Here is a 12,414-nt window from a genome sequence, read left to right on the forward strand (position 1 = left end):
GTAATAAAATGCATAGTTTATGAATTAAATAAAATTTTCAAATTTCCCGTCCGTAACGTCAAATTTTAATATTTAATATTCAATAACTTAAAAAAATAAATATCAGAACAATAAAAAAAATGTTATTTAATAAACTTCAACATTTCTACATTGAGAAATGGCCAAGAGTTACATCAAAATCAGTAAATGAAATTTTTCAACCTACGGACCAAATACTGTGGAATGCCCGTAATAGTAGTGAACGTTTGTGGTTGTTAAAACTATAGATGGAATATGCTGTTACTAGATCCATGTTATTGGTTGTAACCCTTCACAGTTGTAGAGAATGTCATTGGTAATTGATAAGAAACAGAAAACTTTACGTACAAATATAGTGTAGTGAGTGTGTCATGTTGTTTAAAAGTGTACAAATAAAAAAACGAGTCTGGGAAAATCTGTACTTGTGATTTGTTAGGAGCGTGGAGGAGATAACTCCTTGTAAATTCCGGAGTGCATGTTATTTTTTTTTTTTTATTTTTTTTTTTTTAAACCATATTTTAATGAGGGTGATCCATCCAGCTATTGCTGATCATTAGGGACCCTCAGAGGTTCACAAGACAAACATATACACAAGATGCTCTACATAAACAAAGTCTTATTACAAGTCTTTGGGAGTGGAGTAATTTGGTCCTTAGAAAAAATCCTGACATGTGACGGGACTTGAACCCAGGACCCTTGGAGTGGTAGCCAAGCATCATAACCACCAAGCCACAACTCCACTCAGTCATTTTATATGTCAACGACAGAGTATTCCAAAGTGCATGTTATTAGTGATTATATGCATAGATAGAATATTGGTCAAAATCAATATAAGGCCAAAGAAAATAAATAAAGCAAAACTATTTTGGGAAAAAAAATAGCAGACAAAAGATTTGAAAAATCTAAAATAGCGAAGATAGAATATTCATGAGTGCATGTTATTGGTCATCCAGAGTTTAGTAGACATTCTTTTTTTCACTATTTAGTTTTAGTTATCTGTAATATGCCTTGAAATGTTTTGATAAGGTGCAATATAAATGGTTTATGTATGTATATAATATGCACCAAAAAAAAAAAATTAATAATTGACAATAAAGAAGCAAATGAAACAAAACTGTTAGAAGGACGTTAGATCTATTTGACATTTGAAAATAATTTACATGAGACAACAATTTATCAGATTTACTTTAATGTGTGTGTGTGTGTGTTTATCTAATGAAATAATTGTCATCATGACATTGTTATTAAAAACAGTATGTAGAGGAATCATTATGAAACAAATAAATTCATTTTAATCAGAGAAATTATGTACTGTGATCTGATCAATAGAACAGTTGTAGTAAGTGACATAAAGCTACTCCACAGTAGTTAAATACAATGATTGCCTCTATGATCTTATGCATAGCTGTGATTCTATGATCATATAGCATTAGCTGTGATTGAATATGCAAACAAAATGAAATTAAGACTCAACAATTTGTAACTATAATTGATGTTTCGGTCCTCCTAATCCTATTATTAAAAAAAGGCATACATATCATACATCACATACCTTCTACTATATAGTAGTAACTACCCCCTTAGGACAACAACCCCCTTTGGACAACTACCCCCTGGACAACTACCCCCTGGACAACTACCCCCTGGACAACTACCCCCCGGACAACTATCCCCTGGACACAATTACCCCCCGGACAATTACCCCCCTCCCCCCGGTAATTACCCCCCGGACAACTACCTCTGACACAATACTCCCCGTAGGACAACTACCTCCTGGACCTGGACAATACTCCGAGGGCAAATAATCTTTTAGGACAACTACCTCCGTAGGACAACTAACCCCTGGACAACTACCACCCAGACAACTATCCCTTTAGAACAACTACCCCCCGGACAGACAACTACCACCCAGACCATTCAACAACCTGACTTTGCAACAGTGTATAATAGGAATTAATAACTATATTTTAATTCGTTACTTTGACGAATTACTATTCATTATTGTAAACAAAAGTAAAAGATTGAACATAAATATAGTCCTAAGGGAGGGGGTAGTTGTCCGGGGGGTAGTTGTCCAGGGGGGTAGTTGTCCAGGGGGGTAGTTGTCCTAAGGGGGTTGTTGTCCGGGGGTAGTTGTCCGGGGGGTTGTTATCCTAAGGGGGTAGTTGTCCTAAGGGAGTAGTTGTCCGGGGAGTAGTTGTCCTAAGGGGGTAGTTGTCCGGGTGGTAAACATCCGGGGGGTAACTGTCTAGGGGGTAGGTGTCCTAGAACCACTTTAGACATTAAATCTGTTTCTTGTGTTGGATATTCTGCTTTGCTATGTATCAAATTTGTTATCTATTGCTTGATAACAAATTAAATGCTTGAATTATATGTAATTAGCATTGGTTATTGACAGAGTTGTACAATTGGAATCTTGTAGACAATCAATTGATTGTGCTAAGTGCTGCTTATTATCTAGCCTACTATGCACATAAACAAAAATACATAATAGATATGTAATTATTTGTTTAATAATTCATGGGATTAAAAATAAATGAATTAATGAAAACTATATAAGAAATTGTTTTCCTTTCATTTATAGACTAATATTGAAGAGCGAGGTTCACAGTCGTAAATTTAGATCTAGAGAGCAATGCATTATGTAGAAATTTAAATGTGGCTGACGCAAGAATTGTTGGCTACACTTGTGTGTACCTTTATCAGTGTATTGTTGAACTAATTTAATTGCTTTGTCATTTGCAATTTCTTGATTATAACCACAATAATGTTAGTGTTAAGCTTCAATCAATTAAAGCAATTTTTTCTCATAAACTGTTTAACACAAAAAAAAATTACACCAGAAGAAAGCCAAAAATCTGGGAGGGCAGGGGACGCTAAACAAGTTTTGTTTGCTATGTGGCCATTAGAAATTTAGCTAGAATACTGTAGATTTTGAAAATCCAAATAATAGCTAGATACTGTACTATATTATTTTAATTAGCACATAAAAAAGTATGTTGAAAGCCCTAAAATAGCTAAATTTAACCCAACTAGCAAAGATATATGAGTAGCAAATCGATAGAATTTAATAGGCTTGAATTGGTTCCTAAACCAAAAGATTTCAAGTTATAACAATGGTTCCAACTAAAATTTAACACAAGGCTGTAGGAGCAACTCAAATAATTTTAACTATGTTATGTTGCCATTGATTAAATTTTAACAACTTAGGATCTTCAAAATTATACAGAACAATATACCACCAAAAATATGAAATTTTGTATAATATATGTGTACGTGTATATGTAATATATATTTTGTCATAATATTATTATGGTGTTATGGGCTTATGTATTTGCTTTAATTTAGGTAAGAAGAGCCCTTCTATCAAAAGTAATCCTCACAACCTTTCATTTCAGCATAGATTATTATCATAAATGATAGAAATATCCTCAAATTATAAAGAGCAAAGTAATCAAGGTGAAGGTTGATGATAGACATGATTCATATTCACAACTTTTTTTTTTTAAATGTACATTTTTTTTTTTTGAACTTATATCAACAAATGTTATTCCTGTTTTCTAACCTGCCTAATACTAAAATACAGTTAAATATTCAAAAGAAGTTTATGCTAAAAGTGTTATGAGTATTCTATTGAATGTTATCAATTTATAAAAACATACTGACTTTAATACCATTTAACTTTACAAACTTTGATGATTGAGGTGTATGCTATCAGCATTTTTTATTTTATTTTACAGAGTAGTTAAATTATAATAATCAATAGCAAAAATATTTAAAAACTGTGGTGTAAAATTCATTTCACACTTTATTTCTAAAAGCAGCATTCGGCAATGAATTATGGAAAATAAATGTGTATATTATTGAATACACCTATTAATGTTATGGTATAACAGTGTGTAAACAAGTAACTTGAAGTATACATGTTCTTAATACAAAAAATTGATTGCAAATTTAAACAGAATAGTATGAGAATTTGTAAAAAAAGAAGAAAATAAGTTATTATGCATGTGTTTATAACTTATAATATTCATCATTTCTATTGACCTATATACACACACCAGTATTGTGTTATTCTATTCATTTTAAGAATGTACAAGATTAAAATATGTTTGTTACGAGAATTGGTATTATTATAATATAACTACAATAGTATAATAACATGGATACTACAGTACTGTATTGTCAACTAAATTGATCTTCCCATATAGATATTATATAATATCTATGATTTTCCTAAAGTCTTATAGTACTGGTAGTCATATAAATTCTAAAAACAATTTATTGATTTGTTTCACTGAAGGTTAAATTAATGTTATGAACTGTGTGTATGACTTACATTATTCTGCATATTGACATCAGCTCCACCATCAATGAGCTGATGGCTGATGGTTGTATTACCTACACGAGCAGCCAATATCAATGCTGTATCGCCATCCTATTGAAAATATTAAATAAACAAAGTTACAACATGTACAGTACATCATATTCCTAAATCAAAAAAACAAAATGACAAATAGGCCTAATCTTATAAATCCTTAATTGATAAAAGTGTGTTGTTTTTTTTTATTATTAAATTTTAAATGATTATTTCTATAAAGCATTGTAAAATGTATTCTTTTTTTGCAAACTATTCTTATGCTCATTATGAAGGTATACTTGAATTCTGAACAGATTATAACTATATCATCTAATCAATTTTATTTTGAAATAGTCGGGCAAAATGCAAAAGCTTTTGTGAAAATAAATGTATCCTACATGTTTATTTATAGGATTATTTTACAGTGCAATATAAAACTGGACAATTTATTTTAAATTTCTAATTGTGTTGTAGCTGTTAAGACAGGTTTTCACTATTCAATTGCACCACTCCAACTTGTTGTAATAGCCGTACTTGTTGATAATAATTTAGGCCTACTGTTATTAGTGTGTGTTTTGTGTGTAGGCATTTCTATTTTGTACATCACAATTGTTAACAGTGTAATCATCATTATTAATCACAATTGTTTAGTATTTTCTATCATTTTATTTTGCCGTGTAAAAAATATATAATAAAATTATTAAATCAATCAAATTAATCCATTAAAACTTAATGTCTTTATAACAAAAAATTATATAATATACTAATTTTCAGCATTACGTTGATATACATTTAGCAGCTATGAAATAATAACAGACAGTATGTTATCATAATCATTGAAAGAATAACAATTATTATTGCTATTATACTATGTTATACCGACTGTAGTCAAGTACTAAAGAAAAGTTAGATAAATTAGGCCTGAACATAACATACTAATTATGTGCCAGTTAAATGAGCAATCATTTTTTAATCATTTATACAAGTTTAATTTGTTGATTCAGTTTACTATTTATTAGTGTATATAGTGATAGTATGTCTTAATTATATTATCACAATTATTATGACTTGTATTATGTATACCATACTACCAGCCATACCCAGTTAGTGATTTCATTCATAACATTTTTTAGTTATCCGCTTGGTATACCAAGCGGATAACTCCTTGTAATTGTATGAGATCAATATTTTTTTTCTGTATTATTCTTCTTTCCTTCCTTCCTTTTTGTGAGTCGTGTTCCTCTAAAATGTGTAAACATAACATTTCATAACTTTGACAACATATGGGCATTTACGTGAAGTTGTGCACCTCCTATTTTTGAATGACGTCATAGTTGCGCAACGTGACTTATGCGCAATTTTATGAATTTCAATGATTGATCATAGATTAAAAACCAAAAGTCATTTAGTATTGACACTTTGACAAAATTTAAGTCATATCAGGGGCAAACTTTCTACGGATTAAAAATGGCATGTTTGACAAGAAGTTACGCGCGCACGCGCATTTAAAATTTCAAAATGCGCAAAATTAATTTCTAATCAACTTTTTACGCGTTTCTTGTCATTTTGAGCATGTCAAAAATTCCCACGTGCGCGCAATTTTTTATGCGCGCGGTGCGCACATAGCGTTAAAAACATATTTTTTTCTCTTGAATTATATTTTTCAAGCCTTTCCCAGTGATTTTGAAAACAATTTAGACCTTTTCCAGTTTAAATAACGCCATACGAACACGTTGAATTAGACAATTCGTGCGCGTTTTTTATGAAAAAGCTTAAAAAATCGTCAAAATTATGTCTTTTTTTAAACAGTCATAGTTTCTAAAGTAAACCGTTAACCGTTTATTTTTATTACAAAATCTAGAAGTTGATGAGTTGTAGATATCGGATCATGCATCAATAAGGCTAAAAAAACATTGTGACGTCATCGTATGGCCACACGAATGTAAAATATAGGATTTTTGTCTCTTTCGTTATTGCTCATCACATTCAATGGAGCGCATCGCGCTTATCTGTATTCCTTTTTCTCCTACATTTATATATTGTGTAGGTCAATCAACTTTCTTTAGCATGAGATAAAAATATTTTAATTTTTATGACGTCATCATGCCTAAAATTACGTGGGTCATTAATTTCATCTTTACAGTAAATTTTAATCTGTAATAGCTCGTAAGAATAAAATGTGATAATCACGATTAAAACGTTTTCTGGAAGCTATTGGATTGTAGATACGAATTCATGTAAACATTTTGCCAATCGGATGTTGTGACGTCATCATATGGCCAGTTGAATAAAAAAAGTCATATTTTCATATTTTGCGTAATAGTTCATCACATTTAAAAGGGTGCGCATCTATATTTTACGTATTCAAATTTCTTCTACACGTTAATATGTTGTTCCTGAGATAATTTCCTTCTGAAATTGCTATCTAAGTGTTTCATTTTGATACCGTCGCCATGTTAAAAATTGGAATAAATGGCGGGTCCCGTAATTTCACCTATTCTACACTGTATGTAATATGTATACAGCTTATACTGTTTGCATGTATATACTATATGACACAAAATTCAGCACTAACAGCATATCATATTCTTCAGTTCTTGTCATAATGCCATAATCTTTATCTGTGTGCAATATTCCAACGTATGACGTGCACGTGGCGTTTGTCGTGGTGCGGATAACTAACTCGTCAAAGTGACGAGTTTCATGTCTAGTTTAACTTGGTTTGTTTGCTAACATATTTTTTAAATTATCCCATAAGGTTGATTATTGAGTACATCCATCTTGAAATAAATGAATCCACAAAATCCCTCTTGATTCTCTAAGAGAATGAGGATAAACATAGTTCTTGGTATCAATTTCTATAGTTTATTTACATTGTCCCTACTGTGTAGAGTTCACCAATAACTTTAAATATTTCAGAATCTGAAAGGGTTACTCATACATTTGAAAACTAAATTTCAAACACACAACATAGACACAAACATGCAGTACAATAATAAATATAGAACAAAGTAAGAGTAAAACAACATTATATTAAATATCATTTTTATAGAATTTTTAAAATGTTTAGAGGATTAATGTTAATGTAATATTTTAAAATTTGAGTGTCATAAGGACTAATCAATCAATTTATTTGTAATTTAAATATTCTTATGTTTCCTCATCTTTATTGTTTCAAATTAATTAATCAAATTTCAGCATATCACCGGGCGGTTTAAAAATCATGTTCTGTGCCTGTTGCAGTTTATCTTTCTGTCCTGTTGCTCAATCTTAAGCTATGTCTACACTATCACTACATAAGTTTGACAAAAAAAGTGTGCTCTATGCCCAAATATCATCATCACCATATATGTGCACATCACATTTATTTCTCACATAAAGTTTGATAGTGGTAGACAGAGCTTTATAATGATCTACAGTAGTTCAAAATTGTGAAAGTTATGTAATATATTTATATAATGGGTGTGGCTTAAGTAATGGCATCATTATATTGTTCAAATTATATTTTATATAGTTCCATGGTTTTGTACATGTCAGCTTTAATTTAATACCAAACATGCCATATTAATTTGATTTCTTAAATTTTCCCACAAAGTTATGTAATATATAATGAATGTGGCTTTGATAACGTCATTATATTGTGAAATTATATTTTTCTCATGCTAGAGGTATTTTACATGTCATAAGCTATGATTTGATAACAAACTTGACATATTTATGTAATTTATATTTTTTAGATATTTTTACATAATACATTATGACGTCATTAAATTGTTCAAATTTGTGGGCACCCTTCTAGAATTGTTAGTTAGGTCCTAAAGAAGGTTTCTGCCAAGTTTGGTGCTTTTGTCACGAAGTGCACAAAAAAAGTGCTAAGCGCCTAAATTGTCATCGCCTTTTTAGAAAACGCATGGACAATGGAAATTAACAATGTACTGTTCACTAATTTAATTAAAATCGCCGCCTAAAAATCCTACCTAGGCTAGGCCTAGTAGGAGACGACACATGTTAGTGGTTAGACTAATTTAGCCGGACGAGACGACATCGTGTACCGAATAGACATCGGAGTGGAGTCTAGTTTCAACGGCCTAGGCTTACGCTAAATTATTTACTCCTACCTTGGCTTAGCAAATTATAAATACGCCGACGTAAACATAAACAAATATATGCAAAATCAATATATTCCATGTTAAGATTTAACATAGGCTAGTCCTAGGCCCAATTATTACGACATGTGACTGTGTAAAGAAAATGGCCGTAGTATTCTGTAGCTAACCCCGACCATAATTAATTTTGAGTGAAAAAAACATGTGCTACGTATAGGTACTGTTAATTTGGAGAGAGAGTATCGCGTTTGATGTCATGAGACACAAAATCTTCGTCGCGTTTTCCAGTCCTGCCATAATATGAAAAAAAAAAATTCTAGGTCTGTGCGCGATCGACGTTCCGATAACTATATTTAGAATGTTAACGATCTTTTGTTGTCGGCATCGTTTCTGGTTCGACTGGACGTTTTATTTTTAGAAGTTTGCCTAAGCCTATTTACTACTACTAGTTCATTGTGGTTCACCGTGTGGTGCCATCATGCCTCTACCGTGGGAAATTTCAATTTATTTATATATTCGCCATCAGTCGAGTAGATAAAAAAACATTTAAACGATTAATAATATTTATTAATAAATGCTTCCGAGTAATTTACAACTTGGTCCTCCGTCAGTCAAAATTGACTCATTAATTTTGCACACCTTGTTACCTCACAAAAAACATCGTAGGGTTGTCTATGAAATGCATTTTTCCGACCTTATTATGAAATGCGTGGGTTTGGCGCTGACCACCACTCATGACATGCTTGAGCTGATAGGGTTTGATTTCAGCCTCAAGAAGCCGTGGGTAGTGCACCAACATGTTGATAACTACTACAAGTAGTTTGTGTCAATATCTATATTAATTTGCATGATTGGTTCATGACGTATATTTTAAATAGGGAAAATGTTACATGTCAATCATTAACATTGATGACTGTCATTTGCCTCAGATGGAAATTGATGTTCTTATTCAATGGAGTAACATGGGAAATTAATTTTCAAATTATTTCTATATCACATTCAAAACATCTCATCACATATTTTTATCAGTTGAATGGTTGTATCTTTGAGAGAACACTAACTGATCTTGGTGTCAAAATAGCATCAAACTTTAATATGTTGGGATGATCATATCAACAAAATTGTTAATAAATCCCAGAGGCGGATCCAGCCTTGAAAAATAGGGAGGGGAAAAGGGGTTTGTGACAAAGTTTGAACAATCGGCCTCAGGAACTGGTGGGAGAGGGGGTAGCAAAAGGCCTCCAGTGTTCTACCATGTTTTAGGCTGTTTTATTTAAAAGTGGTTAGGTTTTGTCAATTTGTTAATGTTATGGTACATTTTATAAGTGGACAATTGAATTGTTTGTTATGGGCCCACCGTTTCAAACTGCTGTGTGAAATTCGTTCTTTCATATAACAAAAATACAAAAGCCGATGAGCTAAATTACTTGCCTTAAAAAAGTAATCTATTTTCAAAAGAGAGAGAGAAAAATAGGCAATATTTGTTAATATAAGCATGAATGATAATGTAGGACTTCAATTTAGTATAGAGCTGAATAATAGTGTGTGTCGTACTATTTCACATAAACCATCATACCTATTTTCATGTTACAATCAGTGGCTGATTTAGAGGGAGAAAAGCGTGCAAAGCACAGCATGTGTAATTATGGCCATCTATGATATTCATCTTGATAATTTTGTATAATTTAACTTTTCTTCTGAAGGCTACAGGGTTACCAGAACTGCATCTGTTTGTTCTTATGTCTCTTTATAAGTTTCATTCAACATTTATTTATTTATATTTATCAAGAAATAAAAGAAGCATACATTTACAATAACTTAAATGGTAACATTAAATAAGTCTGTGAAATGTAAAGCTAAATCCCCTAAAATAATCATATTTTTCAAAGGATCATTCCCATTTGGAATCTACTAACGTTTTGTATCAGATCGAATAATATTCCACAATTCATTAAACTATATGTAAACTTTACAAGAGAAAAATTGTTAAATAACTTTGACCCTGACAATACATGCACATGGGTATTACCTTTTCCCATTGTAGGTATATTATTTATTATTATTTATTCAAGCAAAAGATACATTTTACAAAATATAATACAAATTAAACAAACACGACGCAAGAAGAAAATATAAAATCATAGTCACTAGCTACCAGGAAAGCACAAAAGCAGACTAAGCCACTGTCACCAATTAGATGTGTACCTCCATTATGCTTGTTGTGGCCAGGTCTTAAATGTTGCGCTTTATATATAAAACTGAAAATAGTATAATTTCAGCTATTTTTATATCTTAAATGTTTGTGTTTTTATGTTTTGTTATTTGTACAAGGGGTCCAATGTGGATAGAAGTGCTTGCCACCTGTTTTTTTCACTGTCTTGTGCCTTGTATTTTTCTTTCAGTGATAAAGTTTAATAAATGAAAAGTATATATTTCTACTACTCTAGTATGATGTTAATAAAAGTTTGTTTAGTTATCAGATTATTATTATATTATTAACAGATGAATAATTATATCATCGTTCAGATTCTGAAATTAATTACAATTACAGGGGATTGGGTTACCAAGCCATTATCCAAATCCGGTATTAGCCAATCAAATTTTCTAAGCAAATTGTACTGAAAGAAAGAGTACTCAATTATATTGACAAACCATCTAACAGACAGCTAAGATAAGATATAAACACACAATATACTTTTCAACACTAAAAACTGAAGAAGAAAGAAGTGAAACAATTATGTTGAAAAAAAAAATATGATGCTTTTAACAATCAGTGTGAATGTTATCTGCAAATATGCAACCAGAGAACAATTATAAAAGATCTTAAAAACAAATTAGTATTGATGTACTTTAATTAGTGTCAAGTAATTTAACGTTGTATATCAAATTCATTACAAAGGAAAACAAATTGATGTATACCTGGTCTTGGATGTTGACAGCATTGTTGCTAACAATGAAATGGCAAATTTCTTCAGCACTTTTTTCCCCTGCAATCTATGAAATAAAACATATAGTTCAACATGCATTCAGTTACATTTTTCATTAAAATACATATACTATAGTAAACATAGACAACAACATACATTCCATGTTGTATTAAATTACAGCCATTATATTATAATATTATCATTATAATAATATTAGATTGCCCAAATAAATAAGTTTTTTTTCTTCTTGTCTTAAATTTTGTATTTACATTAATTTTGTAGACATATGCCCAGCATTTTACCTCTCTATGTTGTATTGTATGTTAATGTGTTGATATGCTGGTCAAATAATTAAAGCAAAACAATCACATCAAATGAGCCAACATCATATAAGCACTACAGTGATTATTTTGATCCATTGTAATACTGTAAGTTAAATTTGTTGTCACTATTTATTTTATTTAGTTACTTGTTTTAATTCTATTTTGTTTCCATATCATAAGCTAATAGAACAATTTATTATTAAGTTGTTAATGTGATAGTGTTGCTATAATTTTTGCTGGTTAAATGCTATTATCCTAAAACAGTGTAAAATTGGCTACCTCAAGATCATTTTCTTCACAAAGATCAACCAGCCATCCATGGAGATCCATTGTATTGCTAAACTGAAAGAAAACGCAAAAACAATGTATAATGTTTAATATATTATAAAAAAAAAAACAATTTTTCAATTCAAATAAAAATATTTTTATATAAAGTAAACTGCATTAATAAATACACAGCTTTTTTTCACAGACATTAAAACATGATGATAATATTATGAGTTATTTGAATACTAGTTGTAGATACTTAATGATAAAAAGAAACTTGTGTGACAGCTCATCACAATGGCAAAGACGCAATCATTGGGATCATCTGCAGATTGTGGCTTTAAACTCAACCTAAATACTATCCCTTCCTCTAATGTCAAGAAGGACAAAGACAATAATCAATATAAATACAG

The 12,414-nt window shown here is 30.8% G+C and overlaps 1 protein-coding gene across 1 annotated transcript; it reads right to left on the reverse strand.

Annotated features, from left to right (window-relative positions):
• Positions 1–4,333: 4,333 nt before the first annotated feature.
• Positions 4,334–12,077, reverse strand: LOC144835478 (uncharacterized). The gene is made up of 3 exons (XM_078690563.1): positions 12,014–12,077; positions 11,404–11,478; positions 4,334–4,456 (listed from the first exon to the last, which is right to left on the reverse strand). Exons 1-3 carry the CDS (start codon positions 12,062–12,064, stop codon positions 4,334–4,336), a joined length of 249 nt encoding a protein of 82 aa, XP_078546689.1. The 5' UTR covers positions 12,065–12,077.
• Positions 12,078–12,414: the final 337 nt, after the last annotated feature.

The sequence above is a fragment of the Antedon bifida genome, chromosome 2 (genome assembly GCF_963402885.1).
Source record: "Antedon bifida chromosome 2, ecAntBifi1.1, whole genome shotgun sequence".
Classification (NCBI taxonomy): domain Eukaryota; kingdom Metazoa; phylum Echinodermata; class Crinoidea; order Comatulida; family Antedonidae; genus Antedon; species Antedon bifida.

Coding starts and splice junctions, on each gene's coding strand:
- LOC144835478 (XM_078690563.1), bottom strand. CDS start 12,064: ATGGATCTCCATGGATGGCTGGTTGATCTTTGTGAAGAAAATGATCTT. Junction 11,479..12,013: donor GTGAAGAAAATGATCTTGAG/GTAGCCAATTTT, acceptor TTTATTTCATAG/ATTGCAGGGGAAAAAAGTGC. Junction 4,457..11,403: donor CTGTCAACATCCAAGACCAG/GTATACATCAAT, acceptor TATTTTCAATAG/GATGGCGATACAGCATTGAT.